Source organism: Mus musculus, chromosome 18 (genome assembly GCF_000001635.26).
Source record: "Mus musculus strain C57BL/6J chromosome 18, GRCm38.p6 C57BL/6J".
NCBI classification, from domain to species: Eukaryota; Metazoa; Chordata; class Mammalia; order Rodentia; family Muridae; genus Mus; species Mus musculus.
Window position 1 is genome coordinate 77,423,846 of NC_000084.6, and position 21,567 is coordinate 77,445,412.

General features: G+C 46.1%; 1 protein-coding gene across 2 annotated transcripts in view; it reads left to right on the forward strand.

Moving 5' to 3' along the window:
- Loxhd1 (lipoxygenase homology domains 1) overlaps positions 1–19,087 on the forward strand; it is a 161,275-nt gene extending 142,188 nt beyond the window's left edge. For both annotated transcript variants that reach the window (NM_172834.3, XM_006526434.1), the window contains 4 exons: positions 1,738–1,908; positions 6,047–6,179; positions 7,222–7,380; positions 17,544–19,087. In NM_172834.3, the coding sequence (NP_766422.2) occupies positions 1,738–1,908; positions 6,047–6,179; positions 7,222–7,380; positions 17,544–18,024 (944 nt within the window). In that variant the 3' untranslated portion in view covers positions 18,025–19,087. The remainder of the gene's footprint in view (positions 1–1,737; positions 1,909–6,046; positions 6,180–7,221; positions 7,381–17,543) is intronic.
- The last annotated feature ends 2,480 nt before the right edge of the window (positions 19,088–21,567 follow it).

A 21,567-nucleotide genomic window follows, 5' to 3' on the forward strand; every position in this document is an offset into this window, starting at 1 on the left:
TCAGGCTACCTGTGTTCCAGCGCATGGACCCACACCCATTTGCATGGCAGCAGCACTAAGCATGCTCAGTGGGTTTAAGAAAGGCCATAAAGGTGAGAGGGAGATGTGTCTCAGAATGTGAAGAGGGGTACTAGAGTGGTCGTAATTGACAGAATGCAGATGGGCTCAATCAAAGCACTTTATATTTGTATATGAAACTCTCAAGCAATTTTTTTATTTCTTTTAATTTTATTTTTTTAGATAGTTTCTTTATTTACATTTCAAATGTTTTCCCCTTTCAAGTCTCTCCTCTGGAAATCCATTATCTCACCCCCTCCCTCTTCCTGCCTCTATGTGGTTGCTCCCCCACTCACCCATTCCCATCTTCCCGCCCTGGCATTCCCCTACACTGGGGCATTGAACACTCTCAGGCCTGAGGGCCTTTCCTCCCACTGATGTCCAACAAGGCCATCCTCTGCCATATATGAGGCCAGCGTCATGGGTCCCTCCATGTTTATTCTTTAGTTTATGGTCCAGTTGGGATAAAAGTGTTAACATATCTATCCCAACCATGAACTTGGCAGTAGCACCCGGGATCTATAACTCTTTTATGTAATATTGGGAGCTGAGGCAGGATTTCTAGAGTTGTTGCTTTGATTTGACCTGAGAGAAAGACTTTGTCAGGACAGTGGAACTGTCTCTGGAGTTCTGGGTGGCCTGAGAGAGGGTGGTATGTGAGTGACAGCCAGCTGTGTGCTGCTTGTGTGGCCCTCTGTGTGCTGTGTTAGACTGCCTCACAGACATGTTATGAGTAGAACATTACCATTTAGCCTGCCAGAGCACTGGGGCTGCTCTCTCTGAGGGACCCATGATGCTCCACATTCTCGAGGAGTTTGTGTGGCGGAAGCAGTGTACGTCATACGCAGCTGTCACAGCAAACCCACATTGCCAGCTCTGCTGTGGTAGGGACCCTTCTGAGAAAAGCCCTGCCAGTTACAACCAAGCAGATCTGTGCTCATGATCAGCCCAAGATGTGTCAAATTCAGGAACACACCCCAAGAAGCGGCAGCTTCTAGGCCCTTCAAGACTGCTAAACAGTTCAGCCAAGAACCCCAACACAAACCATATTTATTTGTTCAGCATTCATTGAGCAATCATGGTCTGCCAGGTCTACGGCTGAGCCCTAGGGAAACAAACTTGGTGTATTATTCACACGTGTAAATAATAGCAATGTCAATCTGAAGTTCTGAAATTGGAAATTCAGGAATTCATTCCTGAATAAGCGTCTAGAGTGGTGGGGAACACCAGGGAAGGCTTCCTGGTGGAGCTGATACCCGAAATGATGCCAAACGATCATTGACAAGAGCTTGGTGGACACAGGTCAGGAAGCCATCCTTCAGCTAAGGGGCTTAGGTCTAGAAAAGCCTCATCGTGAATCCAGTGGAAGCAATAAGGCTTTTGGTCCCTGTTGGATGATTCCCCAGTGGGAAAGTTTGCAAGGGGAAAGCAGTACAGTATCTTGGAGCTCACAACTGAAATATCATGCATGAGAACTCTAAGCATTTTGCAAAGACCCCTGTGTTCCTCAAATTGGAGGAGTCCTTAAAACCACCTACCCAACTGGTTGCTTCATCAACAAGGATACCAGACCACAGAGAGGACAATAAACTTGTCCAGGGTCACACAGCTGTGGATGGAAGGAGAGAGGTCTCAACAGGGAGGGGGTGCACTTTCCACTCTAATCGCTCTCTTCCACAGGGATATTTCCTGGATGGCACCTGAGCTACGTTGATGTGAAGGACAACTCCCGTGACGAGACCTTCCGATTCCAGTGTGACTGCTGGCTGTCCAAGAGCGAAGGTGACAGACAAACACTCCGAGACTTCGCATGTGCCAACAACGAGATCCGTGATGAGCTGGAAGAGACCAGTACGTAGCAGGACGGTGTGGACCGAGCCCGCATGACAAGGGGCTGACTCGTCTAGTTGAGGGAGGGCTGGCTTAAGGAGGTAGGGAATGGACTGGGAAAGATGGATGCCTCTGTGTGGCTGCAGATGAGATTCCTCAGTAAACCCACTAACAGTGAATTCTTAGAACTGCTAAGACACTCATAGCCTTGAATCACCAATACTCATGAAGGAAAACCCACTGTGGCCAGGCTTGCCCTGACCCAAGGGCAGGCTCGGCTGGGCAAGGCGGCTGTGAAGGTCTCTCGGGCTACTTTTTTTTTCGAGACAGGGTTTCTCTGTATAGCTCTGGCTGTCCTGGAGCTCACTTTGTAGACCAGGCTGGCCTCGAACTCAGAAATCTGCCTGCCTCTGCCTCCCGAGTGCTGGGACTAAAGGCGTGCGCCACCACGCCCAACCTCAGGCTACTTTTATGTCGTAGAGTGTTCCAGCTGATGCCTGTGTTGATGGAGGCCAATCCAGAGTTTCTAGAAACAGAAGTCAGGGAGAGCAGGGGTCCTGATAGCTACTGCCTCCAATGGAGGATTCAGAGAAGAGATTCGTGGGCAGTTCCTGAGGTGAAGGAACACCAAAGCTTTAGAAGATAATTCTTCAATACCCAGGCCAGTGTCTGGGCCCAGTGGATTAGAGCAAGGCTCAGAAGGCAGAGCCTGGTTGAAGAAGGGATTTTTCAACACCCGTTGTTAAGGTGCGTGCACACACACACACACACACACACACACACACACACACACACATATACCTCAGCATCTTGGCACCACAGTTTGTTTCTTGCTTCTGCAGTGCATAGTCCAATGTGGAAGGAAGGTCAGATGTTTTCCAGTGTGATTTAGGGGCCCAAGATCTCTGCACTTGTGTCTTCTTCTGTCTCTAAGCTGTGGCTTCCACATTCCTCACAAAATGGAAGCTAGACAGTCCTCCCTTGGGATCTCATCACCTCAACCTGCATTTTGTTTGGGAGAACTAGTCTCATGGCTGTACCAGATGCAAGGGCACCTGGGAAACAGACCCCCCCCCAAGTCATGAACAAATCCTCATATGAGTGAAAGCAGTCAACACCACAGTCTCTGTCAGCCCCGGAAGCCCCACATCCACCCTAAGGAGAAAGCAAGGTTCATTTCACACCTCTGCATCCTTAAGGTAAGGAAAGCAAAGATTCAGAAAGGTTATGCCAGGCCCACTGCTGGGCTCTAGGGTGCCCTTTCCTTGTTGGGCCTGGCTGGCACTGCAGATCTATCAGTTGCCCCTATCAGCCAGCATCCTGTTTCCAGGCTTCCTCTCCAATTATCTGAAGCACTCCTAGAAGGTGCTCCAGCCATCTTGCAAGCCTCCACCTCGACAGCTGACTCTAAAGGTGGCCTTCATATGTCGTCCTCACGTCTGAGCCTTCAGGCATTGGATTGCAGCTTTGCCAGAGTCTGGTTCACACAGTGAGATTGCGTGCAGAAGTGCACATAAACACACAACTCTCCGCTGGAGGATACCTTTTCCTTCCCAGCCCTTCATTTTCCTATCCACTTCTCTTTACACCCTTTAGGTGGGTTTGCTTTGTCCACTGCCTTGCACTGTCTAGCTCCAGCACATCCCACTGCTGGCCAGTCCCTGGGGATGGAACACTCACTGCTCCACCGGATGGTAGAATACCTCCTCACATGTATGTTCTTGAAGCCTCCATCCTTTGATAGTTCCAACAGGGTCAAGAAGGAGCTTCCAGGAATGGTTAGGGGTCTTGGTGGTGCATGCCTGAAAACCATACCATTGCTGGATGCAGGAAATATACTGCCTTGCAGAACTTGGAAACCTGAGGTGGCCCTGGCTCCAAGTTTGCTGTCTGCAGAGGTGCCAATGGTGTCAGCTCAATTTTCCCAGTATGTTAACTTACTTTAGTTTTCCCTGAATCCCAGGGAGAGGGCTGCTGGCTGCACCAACATGAATCCTTACTGACTAACCTCTAAGGAAGGGGAAAGAGCATATCCCTGGGGAGCAGCTCTCAGTTCACCCCAGCATGTGATAGAGAACTCCCCAGTATGTAAGGGCCCTGACAAAGGGGGGCAGTAAAATGTTTGGTGCCAACCAGAAGCATACTGTCCTCCCCTGTCGTTGTTCCATGACTGCCATGTGCTCGTCTGAAGACTGCCCATCTGTTTATTCTGCATGCTGAAGGACCAACACAGACAAACCTCTAATGTGCACTCCTGTGTGCTGGCTCCATCCCTGAGCTGGATGACATCATGCATCCTCTGTGTCCCTCTCCCATCTTTCCCTCTGACTGAGAATCGCCCTCCAACCTCTGCTAATTGCATCACAGCTGTCTTCCAATGACAAACTCAGGGCTTCTCTCCTCATGAGGCTCCCTGTGATTGGTCCATGCCTCAGTCAGGGTTTGTATTGTATTCCTGCACAAAACATCATGACCAAGAAGCAAGTTGGGGAGGAAGGGGTTTTTTTCAATGTACACTTTCACACTGCTGTTCATCACCAAAGGAAGTCAGGACTGGAACTCAGGTCAGGAAGTAGGAGCTGATGCAGAGGCCATGGAGGGATGTTACTTACTGGCTTGCTTCCCCTGGCTTGTTCAGCTTGCTTTCTTATAGAACCCAAGACTACCAGCTCAGGGATGGCACCACCCACAATGGGCCCTCCACTTGATCACTAATTGAGAAAATGCCTTACAGCTGGATCTCATGGAGGAATTTCCTCAAGGGAGGCTCCTTTCTCTGTGATAACTCCAGCTTGAGTCAAGTTGGCACACAAAACCAACCAGTACTTAGCTATTTATTCCTTCCTTCAGTGACTATTTACTGACATGAGGGTGGCAGGCCTAAAGACATGGGTCAATAATTAAGAGCACGTGCTGCTCCTGCAGAAGGCTCAAGTCCTGTTTCCATCATTCCTATGGTGGCTCACACCCATCTTTAACTTCAGGATCTGGCATCCTCTTCTAGAATTCTCCGGCACTGCACATACATGGTACATAGACATGCGTAAACATAAAATGGAAATGAGTTAATCAAAATATTTTTCTTTTACTGAGGGCTCACCATGTCCCTGTCCTTTGGCAGTTTGGAATTTAGTCATGAACATACTCACTTTTGTGGAGCCTGCGCTCACTTAGGACAGGGGAGGAGGTATGATGGACAATAATGAATAAATGAGATTATATAGAGTGTTTGAAGATGATGAGAATAAGAGGAAATAGCCGAGGTGAGGCAGACAGGAAGTGGCAAGGAACCAGGCCACCTCTTTAATTGGGGCACTGGCGTAGCATCTCTAAGATGCTATAGACACAAGCACACAGAGGTGAGGAGGGAGGGGCGATGTTCAGGTGGAGAGAAGGAACATGGCAGAGCTCCAAACAGGCAGGAACACAGGAACTAGAATATCAGAGGCTGGAGACAGAAAGAGAGCGAGTTCTGGGAGCTGAGACAGGCAGAGGCATGAAGTCAGCTCTGCTCCTATCCAGCAGCAGCCTGGCCCTTACTTCAAAGCTATTGCATTCTGTCTTATGGATGGATGGTCAGGGCTGGGCTAGATGTCTGAGGCTGGAAAGGGAATTCTAGTCACCAGCCTGGTACTCCTGACACTTGGCACCCCTTAGATGAAGGTGGCTGGAGAGGTACCAACATAGTCACGCCAGAGGGAATGAGGCAGGGATGACTGTGAGGCTGATGGTGGAGTGGGGCTGTGTGCTAGAGCAAGTTCAAGGCTCCCTAGGACCTTTAGCCTGCTGGGTCTTTGCACTGTGCTTTCTGTAGCCAGGCCTGCCTCTCTTCCATCATCTTCTGGGCATGTGGTTTCTATACTGCATTTCAGTTTAGTGGCACATGCAGCTGTGAGAGACAGACCCTAACATCTCTTGAGAGCTCATCCCTCCCCCCTTCCTCCTTCTGTACGGCTGCTACATTCCTGTATGTGCCAGCCAGGAGGCTGTTGTCCTGGAGTCACCAGCTTCGCTTACAGTGCCTGGATCTTAGCAAGGCTAACCTGATTCCTAAACCCAGACTGTGGCCGAAGGCCAGAGAAAAGTCCCTGAGGGAGGGACTGGCTGGTAACAGGTGGCTGCTTCCTGCTGCTGACCCTCTCCCACCTCCTCCCTGCAGCCTACGAGATTGTCATAGAAACAGGCAACGGGGGCGAAACCAGAGAGAACGTCTGGCTCATACTGGAGGGCAGGAAGAACAGATCCAAGGAGTTCCTTGTGGAAAATTCTTCCAGACAGAGAGCCTTTCGGAAGTAAGAAGAAGGGTGCTCAGTGGAATGGATGGTGGGCAGGGCAAGCCAGAGACCCTCTCTGAGAGGTCTACAAGTGGGCCAGTTGAGTACCTACTGTGTGCTGGGTCATGTGATTCCCCTGAAAGTATTATCCCACATCCCAACCCAGAGCTTTCTCCCTGTTTGTTCTGGGAGGCCTCTGGCTGTGTCCACATCACCTCTGTTCCCACTAGAACTACAAGATCTCTACATCCCCCTACTCAACCTCCTTTATCTTAGCCCATTCAAGCTGCCATATGAAACAGTAGCTTAGGGACAACTGAAATCTCTTTCCCATGTTCTCGAGGCTGATGGCAGATCTAGTGTCTGGTGACACTTGCCTCGGGTTCTCAGATGAGGTCCTCTCACAGTGTCCGCATGCAGCAGAAAGCTGCAGGAGCCCCCCCCCCCCGAGCTTGTTTTATAAGTTCCCATTCACAAAGGCTCTCCCATCATTGCCTAACCACCGTGCAAAGACCCAGCTCCAAACTCCGTCCCATGGTATTACGTTTCAACACACAGACTTGGTAGGATACCCCATCCTGTTTACCACAACCTTTTATTCCAATGCTCCTTCCACAAGGACAGAGTCTGAGTTTCATCGACTTGTACCGACAGACCACCAGAGACAGCCCTTGCCCTGCCTTCCCGTTGCTATGCCCTCATGGATTCAAATTCCATCCAAATAGATTCCCCAATACCTGACTTGTAAGATTTTTCAAAAATGGGTCTCTATTAGAAGGTTCTCCTCCTTCTCCCTCTGCAGCTCCAAACCCAACTCTTTCCCTTCTTCTAAGTTCCAGCCTGCTCGGTGACATTGCCATTCACGTTCTAGGAGCAGGTGGCTGGCAGAGCTTTTCACTGTCATCATCTTGATTTAAAATAGCCTGAATCCCTCAAGGGATGCTAGGTTGATACCAAATCCTGCCTTCCGTACCACTCTGGAATACTGTAGGCTTTTACTAAATGCCTACTGCATCAACAGACATGGGCAGTTCATTGATCACACCTTTGTTTCCTGTAGGGGGACCACAGACACCTTTGAGTTTGACAGCATCTTCTTGGGAGACATCGCCTCCCTCTGTGTGGGCCACCTGGCCAGGGAGGACCGGTTCATTCCCAAGAGAGAGCTTGTCTGGCACGTCAAGACGATCACCATCACCGAGATGGAATATGGCAATGTGTATGTATAGAGCCAAGCCCCGGGGTGCAGTGGGAACTCCCACCATGCGTGTGTGAGAAGACAATGTGTGTCCTTCGAGGCCAAGGTGACCCTAGTCATGAGTGTAAGCCTAGAAGTCAGGACAGGAAGAGGTAGCTGTCATGTGCCAGAGCAGTAGTTCTCTACCTTAATGCCATGACCCACTCATAGATAACCCATGTTTCGGTGACCCCAGCCATAAAATTATTTTTGTTGCCCCTTCAAGGCTTTAGTTGTGCTACTGTTATGAATTGTAGTATAAATGCCTGTGTTTTCCTGTGGTCCTAGGTGGCCCCTGTGGAAGGGCTGGTCAATTGCCCCAAAGGGGTCTCAGCCTGCAGGTTGAGAAGCACTGTGCCAGTGCTATCTGAACTACATGTCAACAAGCAGAAACGGGGTTAGACTGGGTGACCTTGGGTGTCTCCTGCTTCTCAGGCAAGGAGATTTCCTTATTCGAACAGCAAGAAAGGTGCATAGTGGTGATATTGGAGCCCTTCCTCCCTCCCTCCCTCCCTCCTTCCCTCCCTTCCTTCCTCCCTTCCTTCCTTCTCTCTCCTTCCCTCCTTCACTCACTCCTTCCTTCTCTCTCCCTCCATCACTTCTTCCTTCTCTCTCTCCTTCCCTCCTTCCCTCACTCCTTCCTTCCTTTTCTTCCTTCCTTCCTTCTTCCACTGAATAAAGAAGAAGAATATCGGCTTATATTGTTTGGGACTTCATGGGTCCTTACCAACACTGGAAGGAGAGTATCCACACCTGGCACTAGGCTTTTTATTTCATAACCTATGGCAGCTCAGAAATGCATTATCCCTCTGTATAGGGTAATCTCTCTCTCTCTCTCTCTCTCTCTCTCTCTCTCTCTCTCTGTATATGTATGTATGATTTATGTATGATATATGTATGATGTATGTATGATGTATATATATATATGCATGTATCTAGTATATTCTTTATATGGGAGATAGAACCTAGGACCACACATGTTCTACATAAGCATTCTATCATCGTGCCGCATCCTCAGGCTTCTTGACTTTCTTTGACTTTCCTGTGCATCATCACCTTGGAATCCAAGGTTCCGTGTGTGTGTGTGGGGGGGGGGGGGGGGCTGTTTTATCAAAATAGTTTATCCAATAGATAATCACTACAAAATTCAAATAAGACCCTAAAGTGGTGTAAAAGACAGCAAAGTCTCCCTGAGGCCCTGCCCATCCGAGCAGCACTGTGAGCACTGCGAGATGCTCGCTCTCCTCTGCACTTTCCCAATCCCTTATGGTCGCGGCGTTCGCAGAAGGGTGACTATGCTATGCCTGGGTTTCAAGCCAGCTCATTTCTTTTCAGTTCACCGTTTTCATCTTTAGTCTTATAGGCCCCTCCCCCACATACAGCCACAGCCTCGACCCCACTGGCTTCGAGTCTCACGCCATGGGCTGTGTTTGTAGCTCTGCCTATTAGTTAACTTGTCCTTGTATCTGCACCAAGGAATTCTTTCTCTCCATTTAAAATAATGATCTAAATGTGCACCAGATGACTTGGAGCAGCTCCCAGGAAGTATCCTGAAGCGAGGAAAGCGAGATGCAGGAAAACACGTTTCGTACTATGCTGCTGCTCAGAAAAGAGAGCACTGACATCCCCATACGTCTGTGTGTACGTGGGTCTCTCAGAGGGTGGAAGGGAGGAAGTCTGGCAGGCTGCACCCTCGGCTGTTATGTGGGTTATCTAAGGTAAGATGGGGTGCTGAAGTAGGAGCCAGAGAGTAAGAGTCACAGCCAAACAGAAAGGAAGACAGAGAGCACACTTGGAAATCCATGCATGTGAACATACAATTTGTGCATTTATATCCAACGATGAATATTACCAAATCTGGGCAAAAACACATTTTAAAATAATTTTAAACTGAACAATGAATATACATCTCCTTTGAAGATATTCTGGTATTTAAAGAAGAAAAAAGAAATTCAAGTGCACCAAGTGACAAATCTGTGGAGGAGAGATCGCAAAACAGAACAAAAATTGTCTGGGAGGCACCTTCATTATTTTCCCTTCAAATTTTCTTTCTTCTTTTCTTTCTAATTAAAGTTTCCTTATTGGCATCAGGGGCCAGAGTTGACTCAGCAGGTAAAAGGTGCTGGCCACCAAGCCTGCTAAACCTTAGTTTGATGCACACTTGGTGGAAAGAGAGAGCTGACCCTCACAAGCCATTGTCTGGTCTCCACACGTGTGCTGTGGCAGCTGCTTGCCAAACCCAAGTACAGACACATGAAATAACTGAGCAGGTGTAAAGACATCTTTAATTCTTTATTCACATCTAATTAGGCTTGGTAAAGTCAGTTTTATTTCAAGTATACCACGAAGTTTTAGCATCTCTGCTCTCTTCCCCTCACCCTGTGTCCTGTCTGGTAGTCCCTGTCTTCCCATCTTCCTGTTCTCATAAATGCACCTAACTGATTTTATATGTCTATTAAAAAAAAAACAAGGCTCTCTAAATGACAGAAAATGTGATTTTTTTTTTTTTTTGTCGTTTGTACTTTGGCTGATTTCCTCAACACGATGACTTGTAGCTGCGTCCGTTTTCCAGAAAACGACAGTTTCCCCTTTCCTTTGTGGCTGAGTAAAACTTCATTGTGTGTACATGGACTCTTTGATCCATTCGTGTAGGCAGGTACCTGCGCTGATTTCATAACGTGGCTACCATGTACAGTGGTGCTGTAAGCAGGGGCGGCTATGGAGCACTGACTTAGAATCCTTGAGGTTTATACCCAGGAGGAGCAATGCCTGTTTGCAGTTTGTTCAGGAACCCTATACTGACTTTCATAGTGGCTGGACAGCTTACACCCCACCAGCAGTGTAGAAAGTTCCCCCTTGTCCGACATTCTCCCAAGCTTGGGTTGCTGTTTGGTTTCTTCCCAATAGTCATTCTGACCAGAGCGATGTGGACTCTCTGTAGTCTCGATTGTGTTTCCCTGAAGGCTAAGAATGCTAAACATTTCCTATATTTCTGAGCCATTTTTACCTTGTCTTTTAAGACCTGGTGTATTGGCTAGGCCGTTACTCATTTGGAAGTTAGTTTTTCTGAAGTTCTTTATATGATCTGGATACTAATCCTCTGGCAGATGGACAAGTAACAAAGATTTTCTCCCATCCTATGCTCTGTCGCTTCTTTCTGCAGATCCTTTCCTTTCCAGTGCTTTTAATTGCTTTTAGACGTATTTATTTTATATGTATGAGTGTTTTGGCTGCATGTTTGTATGTGTGTGCACACATGCATGCCTGGTGCCCACAGAGGTCTGGAGAGAATTTCAGGTCACCTGGAATGGAGCCACCATGCGGGTGGCAGCATTGGGCCCAGGGACTGAGCATGCTCTACAACTTTGAGCCCATATGATCTCATTCCCCAATTCTTGGTACTTGTTCCGGAGTTTTCTCCTTTTGAGAAAGTCTCTACCTTTGCTTGTATCTTGAAAGCCTCCTCCTGCTGTCCCTAAAAGTATCAGAGTTTTAGGTCTCGTATTAAGGTTTCATCCATTTGAGATTATTATGTATAGGGTTAGACGAGAGTCTAACATCATTCTTCTACATATGAATAATATGCAGTCTCCCTAGCATAATTTTCTGAAAAGCCTGCTTGTTCTTCAATGTATGTTATTTGGTATCTTGGTAAAAATAAATAAATAAAATTAGGTGTCTACAGATGTGACTTTCAGTATGGGTCCTTTAATCTTTCCCACTACTGTTTTTCTGTGGGAATTGTGCTACTTTTTGTTGCTACGGCTCTGAACTATAACTTGAAAGTGGTTCTAAGTATACCTCCAGCATTGTCCGTTCTGCTCTGGATGGTTTTGTGCAACCCAGAACTTTCTGTATGCTTTTGTATTCATTTTAAGATTCGTTTTCCTATTTTTGTGAAGAACGTCATTGGGATTGGATGGGGTTGCCATGAATCGCTATGCATTTTCACTAAATTAATTCTGCTGCTCCATGAGCATGGACGGGAGGTCTTTCTGTCTTCCGTTGCCTTCACCTCGGTCTTTTATACTTCTCGTTGTGGAGGTCTTCAGCTGATTCTCTTTTGTTGTGCTCCTTTGCTGACAGTTTATCAGTTCTGAACGTCCCACCAGGGTCTTCAGTGTCGTTAATGTGCAATGTCATATCTGCAAATCTGAGCGGTTTAATTTCTTCCTTTCATGTGTGTCTGTGTTCCTTTTGGCTCTTTCTCTTGTGTGAGTGCTCTGACCGAGACTTGAGAAACTATATGGAGTAAGCATAGGGAAGCTGGGTACTCTCATCTTGTTCCTGATTTTAGCGGGAATGCCTTGAATTTCCCCTATTTAATGCAAAGTTAAATATAAGTTTGCCATAGATGATCCCTGTTGTATTGTTCTAGTCTTAGTTTCTTCTGGGGTTTTATTATGAAGAGATTCTGGATTTTGTCAGAAAAATCTCTTCTGCAATCATAGAGATGATGGTGTGACTTCTGTCCTTGAATCTATAAGGTGATGTATTGCATCTATTGATTTCTGATGTTAAACTCTTTCCCTCCCTAGAATCAAGTCCGGCTTGTCATTGTGCATTTTTTTTTTTTGATGTATGATTGAATACAGTTTATAGGTAGTTTGCCTACGTTCATCAGGGAGATTGGTGTGTGTGTGTGTGTGTGTGTGTGTGTGTGTGTGTGTGTGTCTGTCTGTCTGTCTGTCTGTCTGTCTATCTGTCTGTCCTTACCTGTGTATCCTTATTTAACTTCAAGGTAGTTCTACCATCTTAAAATCAGTTTGGTAGTATCTCTTTCCTTTCTGGGTTTCGGACTACATTGAGGAACATCCATCTTCGTTCTTCTTGATGTGTCTGGTGGAATTTACCAGTGAGTCCATCTGAGTCTGGGAATCTTTACATTTATGCTTCAATCTCAGGGTCTGTGATGCATCTATTTAAGTTGTTTATATATCTAGGTCTAATATTTGTATGTTGGTGTGTCTAGAAATATATCTGTTCTGTCCTGTTTTCAGACTCTCTCTCTCTCTCTCTCTCTCTCTCTCTCTCTCTCTCTCTCTCTCTCTCTCTGAGTTTGAAGGACAACTTGTGGAAGTTGGCTCTCCCTTTCCACCATGTGAGTTCCAGATACCGAACTCGGGTTGTCAGACTTGTGAGCAAGCACCCTTACCACCCAGCTATCTTACAAGCTCAAATAGAAGTTTTTAAAGTCCGCCTTAATGATCTCAATTTCATTGGTATTATTGTAATGTCTCCTTTTTGATATCTAAGCTTATTGATTTGGGTCTTCTCTTTTGGTTGTTTAGTTTGACTACTGGTTTATCGATCTTGTTTATTATTTTTTTTTGAAAAACCCACTCCTTATTTTGTTGATTCTCTGTGTTATTCTTTTGGTCTTCATTCATTTCTGCCTTAATCTTATTACTTCTTTCCGTTTCTCCCAGGCCCTTAAGGTACATCCTTAAGCTTTGCGTTTGAAACCTCTCTAATGTTTTTGAACGTAAGCATTTAGAGATATGGATATCCCAGTAGTGATTTCATCACACTCCACAGGTTCTAGTTCATGCTCCACAGGTTCTAGTATGTTGTGTTTTTATTTCCATTAGTCATAGAATTTTTAAATGACCCTCTTGATCCCCTCACTGGCTCATTCATAACTCAGTGGTGTATTGTTCAACCCCCACGAGTTTTGCTCGATTGCCTCTCCTGGTGTGCTGACTTTATCTGTTGCAGTAACATAAGACATAATGGAGGACAGTGGGGGACTTTATCTGTTGCAATAACATAAGACATAATGGAGGACAGTGGGGGAGGGGTCTATGGTATGGTTTGGAGAAAGCAAAGGAAAGCTAGAAGTGTTGCAATTAAATTATAATCTCAAAAATTTTTTTAAAAGATAGGATATAAGAAATCACTTGAATTTTCTTGTATTCTTAGAGATCTTCTTTAGTGTCCTCAAATGTCATCTGTTCTAGGGAAGGAAGCTACATGGGATTCTGAGAAGGGTGTATTCTGCAATGTTTGGGTGGAATAGTCTGAGGGTGTCTGCTAAGTCCGTTTGATCTTGACTGTGATGTTCCTTTGGAGTGCTTTGTTAATTTGGTTCTGTTTGTCGCGTGTCCTGTTTATCGTGAGAGTGCGGTGCTATTATTGTGTAGGGGTTAAGTCTGTGCCTTTGCATCCGTTAGTGTTTGTTTTATAAGGTTACGTGACAATACTCAGTACATATAGTTTACCGTTACGATATCCTCTTAGTGGACTGTTCCCTTCATCTATATGACAGGACCCTCCTTATCTCTTCCGACTAACTTTGTTTTGATGCCTGTTTTGTCAGCTAGTGATATCACCATGCCTGCTTGCTGTCTAGCTCCATTCCTGTGGAATATTGCTTTCTATTCCCTCACATTCCATCTTTAAAGCTGTGCTCATCTTTCCCCAGTGAAATGGGTTCCTTATAAGAGATAACTAGATGGGCCCCACTTTTAAATCCAATCTACTTGTCTGTGTCTTTTAATTAGAGGATCAGGATCATAATATTCACAGGTATTGTGGAGAGCTTCGCACTGACTGTCATCTTGTCATTTTGTAACATTTGTTGCTCCCCTTCCTTATTTGATTATATGCTTGCCATTCAAGTGCAGTTTAGCCTTTCCTGTGACTTTGTGGTTGTTCCGTTCACAAAGTAGATAGACTCCTTCAAATATCCTCTGTAGTTGTGGTTTAATAATCATGATTTTTTTAAAAAATTCTATCATGAAAAGTTCTTCTTTCTCTTAAAACTCTGAAGAGTGATTTTGCCAAGCAGAGTAATCGGGGTCAGTAGTTACTGTCTGTCAGAGCTTGAGGATCCGTAGAGCTCCACGCCCTCCTGGGTCTTAGAGTTTCTGGTGGGAAGTCTGCTGTTACGCTGATGAAGCCGCCTTCTTGTGTGACTTGGCCCTTCATCTTTGCTTGCTCTCAACGTCATCTCTGTTGTCTTAATGCTTGATTTAGAGTTTGGTGTGGGGATTTGTTTTCTGGGCCCATGTGTCTGGGATTCTCGATGTCTCTTGGGTCTGGTTGGTCACCACTTTCTCTATGCTTGAGATATCTGCTGTGCTTTTACTGAACATAATTTCTATGCCTTTAGTGTGAACTTCTCCATCTTCTACCCTTATGTCTTTTATGGCATCTCATAGGCCTCGAGTGGTCCATTGTGCTTTCTCATTACTTTATCTTTGTGACTCTCAGTATGTTTCTTTTTGTCTACTTTGTCTTCTAGCCCCAGTATTCTGTCTTCCACTTAATTTATTCTATCTGGGAGGCCGTCCACAGGGCTTTCCCCTTATTGAGCTTTTCATTCCTCCTCCTCCTCCTCCTCCTCCTCCTCCTCCTCCTCCTATTCTTCCTCTTCCTCTTCCTCTTCCTCCTCCTCCTCCTCCTCCTCCTCCTCCTCCTCCTCTTCCTCTTCTTCCTCTTCCTCTTCCTCTTCCTCTTCCTCTTCCTCTTCCTCTTCCTCTTCCTCTTCCTCTTCCTCTTCTTCTTCTTCTTCTTCTTCTTCTTCTTCTTCTTCTTCTTCTTCTTCTTCTTCTTCATAGTATTTCCCTCTGGTGATGATACCGTGTCACCTTCTTTCGTTTATTTGCTTTGTGTTTCCTTTGTGGTTATTCTGAGATTTCTTCCAGTTCTCTCTGATTTGGTGCAACATCCTTACAATCGTTTTGAAGTATTACCTATGATTACTTCTCTCCCATTTGCACTGTAGTCTTTCATGGCGGAATTAGTGATATTTGGGGATTGCATTGTTTTAATTTTTTATAAATATATATATTATAAATATATTTTTATAAATATATAATATATTATAAATATACATATTTATTATATATATTTCTTGTATTTCTGCATCAGGTTTTGTGCACCAACTTGTAAGTTAGATGCTTTTAATCTTACTTTTAATTATGTATATTTATTCAGTCTCAGTATTTCAAACATCCAGGTAGTGGTAAGTTGTGGAAAGATCATTTATCCTCACTGACCTGGGTGTGGCTGAAACCCTCGTCTGTGCACTTGCTCTCCAGCTTTGCCCCAGGAATAGACTGCTCTTTTCATCCGTCACTATAAACAATACATAGACTTACGAAAACACAGTAGTAGTTAAATGAAAGTGGTCAGCCTTCAGTGTAAATAGTTTGAGGGAAATAAGAAGCGGGTAGACTGTCGTGTCCTAAGATATTCGTTACTTCAGGTAGAGAGGGAGGTAGAGAAGCAGAGTAGTGCCTGAAATTAGCATTAGAGCCACAGAGAGCACACAGGAGAGAAAGGCAAAGAGAGCAGAAGGCAAAGGAAGAAGATATGGCCGCTCCAAGTGAACATAGACGTCAAAGAGAAGGTGGTAAGGGGAGCAGCCGGGCTGGGAGATGGCGGCTGTCGGTGAGTGCTTGTCATGCAAGCACGAGGCCCTGAGCTCGGCTCCCAGGAGAAGCCTGATATGGTTCCTTATGTTATGCTTGCAAGTCCTGGGAAAACAGGCAGCCAGATGCTGAGGTCTGAAGGCCAACTGAGTGCCAGCCTGACTCAAAAAAGAGAACACATACAAACACACACACAGGAAACTGAGGCAAGGAGAGTCTTAATCCCACAACAACCTGTGCAATCAGTCCCTTAAAGAATGTGGTGCTGACTCTGCCTATGTGAAGACTCCCTGGAGTAGTCATGGAGGAAGGGCATTGGGACTGGTCATTTCAGGTGTGGGTCACAGACATAGGACTGCCTCTGTGTATTCTGGTCCACCTAGGGCAGGTGTGCTGGTGTTGCCACAAGGCTCTCACTTAGACAGATGCTTGGCATGTGTGCTGGGCCTGTCATGTGTGTATTCGCAAAGCCGTAGGATGCCAGCATAAAACCTTCCTTTGGGAGGCTCTTCTGTAGGCACAGCAGATGCAGGTCCTGCCTTGGGCAGGCTACTCCAGGGTGAAAGGCAAGGGCTGGTCCTCTTTCTGTGTGTACAATGGGGACTCTGGCTCATATTAAATTTCCCCTGTGAGAGCCCCGTGTGATTTTAAGTCACAGTTTCTTCCTCTATCTTATCTAGAGGTTTTCTGCCAACTGTGTTTCAGTCTAGTTCTGTGACACTTGCTGTGGGTTCCCAGGGTGCAAACGGGGTGGGGGTGGGGGGCTTTGCTCTAGACCGGGCAGGTGACCCAGCAGGGATCTTCAGAAGCTGGCTCGGTTCTTCCCCTGCTTCTGTAGAGCGCCTCTTAGGATAGCTGCTCTCCACCCACCCCTGGTGTACTCACCTCTGGGCACCCTTTTCCAGCACTGCATTCCTGAAGTCATTAGCACCAGGACTGCTTATTTCAGAATCTGCTAACTTATTAGTGTTGTGGGAACTTGTTCTGGGGAGAGGAGCAAACAGCTATTCACCCCAGATAGGAAACCAACAGCAAAGAACAAAGAAATAATTCCATCCTCGTCTAGACTAGTGAGCCAGCGAGTTTAATTGGGCTTACTTAGTGGAGCATAGGAAAGTTATAAACCACTGAATAACCGGAGAAAATGATTCTCCTTCAGGATAGAGCCTCACTATTCTCAGAGAGGGGCGGGGCTTCGTGAGACCCTCCCGTTCTGAACCATTAACTGCCTCTAAATCGGACTTTATTGGCACTGCTGCACCCCGCCCCCGCCCCAGCAGTGGTTAACTGCCTATAAATGTTTCGAAGATGTGGGACCTCACACATCCCTCTCCCCTCCATGATAGAATGAAAATGGGCTCCATCTTGTGCTGGTCTCCCGTGGGTAGGAAATTAGCAATTTGGATTGGGAAGAAACCATAGCAATTGTTTATGCCAAACCTAGGAAGCAAGAAGCGCAGAGGCCAGTTAGCTGGTCCCTAATATTCTCTAGGTAGAAGAGGATGGCAATTTGGACCAAAGTGGAGCGCATGGGTAGATGCTAGGGGTGGAGGGACAGACAGGCCCATTCTAGGTGCATTTGAAAGATAGGACCAACAGGTTTGAGTTACGGATTTCAAGTGGAGTATGAAGAATTAGAAAGGAATTAGAAGAAACAAGGAGCAACTGGAAGAATAGGGCATCCGGCTTCGGTATCTTGGGTGAATGAGGACCCTCTGCCCGTGTCCCCAAAGCTGATTCCTGTGTGCTCTTTATTCCCTCTATCAGGTACTTCTTTAACTGTGATTGCCTCATCCCCCTCAAGCGGAAGAGGAAGTACTTCAAGGTATTTGAGGTTACGAAAACGACAGAGAGCTTCGCCAGTAAGATCCAGAGCCTGGTGCCAGTCAAGTACGAGGTCATCGTGACGACAGGCTACGAACCAGGAGCGGGTACTGATGCCAACGTCTTTGTGACCATCTTTGGCGCAAATGGGGACACGGGCAAGCGCGAACTGAAACAGAAAATGCGCAACCTCTTCGAGAGGGGCAGTACAGACCGCTTCTTTCTGGAGACGTTAGAGTTGGGAGAGCTGCGCAAGGTTCGGCTGGAACACGACAGCAGCGGCTACTACTCAGGCTGGCTGGTGGAGAAGGTGGAGGTCACCAACACTAGTACTGGAGTGGCCACAATCTTCTCCTGCGGCAGGTGGCTAGACAAGTCTCGGGGCGATGGACTCACCTGGCGAGAGCTCTTCCCGTCTGTCTGAGATGCCCTGGCCACACCTTATACCCTCCATCTTGTGTTCAACACCCATCTCCCTAGCTCTCCGGGAGTGGGACTAGGGTAGTGGACATGGGGTCTCATATCCGCCAGAGGCTGCTCCTTGCAAGTGACAGTTTGTGGAATCCTGGCCTCTACCTTCTCCATCTCTTGGATATACAAGAATTATATTCAGCACATCTCATAATCCATGACTGTACAAGCTATTTTTTTAACTTTCTTTCCTTGTAATAATAACAGTGGTACCCAGGTTGGGACTTGCTGCAGGGTGTGGATGGAAAATTGGGGCTTCACTCAGGGGAAACAAGTGGAGAAGGAGAGGTTATCAAGATGGTATATTTTAAGCAAAAACTAATTAACACTTTTTTTCCGAAAAAAGCTGGGCTAATTAAATTATTACGAACCACACCCCTCAGAGAACTCATCCGAGCACCTATGTGCTAAAACATGTATGGTTTGGGTTGTTTTTTTTTCCCCCCAGTTCCAAAAAAATCCAGGGTCAAGTGCAGAAAAACATCAGGAAGAAGTATTGGAGGACCTTGACCCTGTGGAAAGTAGATAATTCTTTCCACCACTTTACAGACACCAAGAGACTAGGAGCTCTCAGATCCTCACACCTTGGTTCCCCCACCCCAGTCTGTCTGTCTGTCTGTCTGTCTGTCTGTCTGTCTGTCTGTCTGTCTGTCTATCTGTCTGCCTGTCCTGCTGCTCTTTTCTCTCGGCCCCTCCTACCCCATCACAACGTGGAGAGGATCCTCAGCTCAGAGTCCACACCACATCCCTCTCTGCCACCTCCCTCTGACAAGTGCTCTACTATCTCTATGGCAGTAGGGGGTCTCGTGCTTCCACGCTGGTATTGGTGTATTTCATAAGTGTTGGTGTGCTGCTCTTGGGATAGGGCAAGCCCGGCTCCACCATGTACCACACATAGCCGAATTTCTTGCCATCTTCAGTCTGCCCTGCTTGCTTTGCATTGCTTAGAGGACCTGTCAAGACCTAATGAAACCATTACCAAACTCTCTCAATTAAACTGTTGATACTTCTGTTGATCTGGGCGTACTTTTATCCACAAGGCCCCTCCTAACAATCCCACCCACCCATTCCCTAGGTTCCTGAGATGTGGACCACCTCTAACTTGGGAAAATCAGTTACAGTTCCAAGCCCAGAGTGTTGCTCTCCAGCAATGCCTCACAACCTGTCATCCTGCCTGTGCCTTTTCTAGGCTCTCCTCTCTGCTAGAAGTTTCCTTGCTACCCATCTACCCCTCCATTTCACCAGACCTGGTGTTTTACATTTTAGGTGTCTCCGTTCAAGGTCTTTATTCACTGCCACAAAATCTTACCGTTATCCTTCCCTTGGGATAGATCTGGGAGGCCTCATGTTGTGCCCACATCCATGAATGGTATGTTGTAGGGAAGTTGCTCCTCTACCTGGACCATGAGTCTTCAAGAAGTATCAGGTCTAACTCATCTTTGTACTCCTAGAACTTATCACAAATCTTAGAGTATAGTGTGTGTGCATATTTGGTACTGGAAGAATAGTATATAGAAGGAAAGAAGGATTTGTGAGTGAATAAATGTTTGATGGTAGATGGAGGAAAGGGAAGGAAGGAAGGAAGGAAGGAAGGAAGGAAGGAAGGAAGGAAGGAAGGAAGGAAGGAAGGACAGATGGAAGGGATAGTGAGTAGGTGGATGGATGGATACATGGTTGGGTAGATTGATGGATGGATAGATTGTGAATAGATGGATAGGTGGTTGAATGTGCTGTTGAAAGGGTAAATGTGTGTGTGTGTGTGTGTGTGTGTGTGTGTGTGTGTGTGTAAATTAATTTAAATACTTAGGATACCCTGTCTGCTGAGACTTGTACTAGCTCAAGGTCTTAAGGATGCCCAATTTTATCACTTCTAGCTAGAATTCTTTCGATGAAAAGCTATTCTTGATCCTTCAACCATTCCCCATGAACCCTTCCTAGCCAGTCTGGGCCATTTCTCCAATGGCCTATTATCTAATCTTCTTGCAACATATCTCTCCATTCGTGGAATTCCCAAGTTCATCAATATCAGACCGAAAATTGTCCTTGGGATGTGCATATTATGTATCTGCTGATAGTTTCTGTGAGTTTTCCTATGGAATGTATGAAAGAAAAGATTGTACAGTGATATCCCATGTTAAACACGTTGTCTCAGGGAACTCCTGGGTTTGGGAAAGGTGAACACCAGAAGTCCTGCTTCAGTTTATAAGTATTCATTTATTGAGCATCTACAAAGATATCTTAGCGAATTTTCTTAGTCACATTTCTGTCACCGTGCTAAGGCATTATGACAAAGCCAACCTATAGAAGAAAGAGTTCATTGGCTTATAGCTTCAGTGGGTGAGTCCATAACCATCATGGTGGGGAGCTTGGCGGCAGGCAGGAAAGTCTGGCATGGGAAGAGCTTGCCTGTTGATACAACCACCATAAAATAAAGAGAAGACTAACTGGGAATGGTGTGAGATTTTGAAGCCCCAAAGACCCCCCCCCCGACACACACACACACAAACACACACACACACACACACACACACACACACTGGCACAACTCCTCTAACAAGGCCACATCTCCCAATCCTTCCCAAAGAGTTCCATTAACTGAGAACCAAGCATTGAAGTTTATGAGCCTATGGAGGCCATTCTCACCCAAATTCCAAGCAATTCTGGAAAGAGTAGTAAACTCTTCCCTTCTGGTTCTTAAAGTCTTATTAATTAAAAAATATAAACTATCTTATGTCAAATAAAATTTTATAATAACGAGAAATAAGGTAGGGAAAAGATGTAATTGAGGTCTATAGGACTACTTTAACTCAAACGGTGGGAAAATGACGTGGAGTAAACCAATCCCTGAAGGAGAGGTGACCAGTCATGTGTGCATCAGAGGGAAAGGCCTTTCAGACAGAGGAAAAAGTAAGGATGAATTTTGAATGTGGGAAAACATCACGTGACAAGGCAGCGTAAGCTTGACAGAGCTAAGCGTCTAGCAAGCTCAGTAGTGAAAAGTCTCAGGAGACTTCTTGAGCATATGCCATGTGCTTGGGCAGCAATGGGATGCTACTGGAATTAGGAGCAGAGGGAGCCTTGTCTAGTTTACATGTGGGCATTTCCAGACTGCTGCATTGTCCGCAGTCAGGAAATCTGAGGAGAGGCCCCGATCATCATCCGAGCAAGAGAGAAGAGGGACTTTAACAAGAAGAGCAAAAACGAGAGTCTTTCAGAACGGTTCAATGGTGCGGAGCTTTACTGAGCAACTGAATGTGAAGTGTGAGAGCCAGAGAGAAGCTGGTGAAGGCAGCAAAACAAAACACGCATTTTACATGTGCGTCTGAAAGAGTGGACTCAATGTTGGTTTTCTTGTCTCACTATGTAGCCCAGAATGGCTTTGAACTTGGGGTGATCCTCTTGCCTCAGCCCCTCCAGTTCCAGAACTACAGGCATGAGCCACCACGTCCATCTGAGTCACCATTTCTGGACAGAAGACAACGAGGAAGCAAGGGCT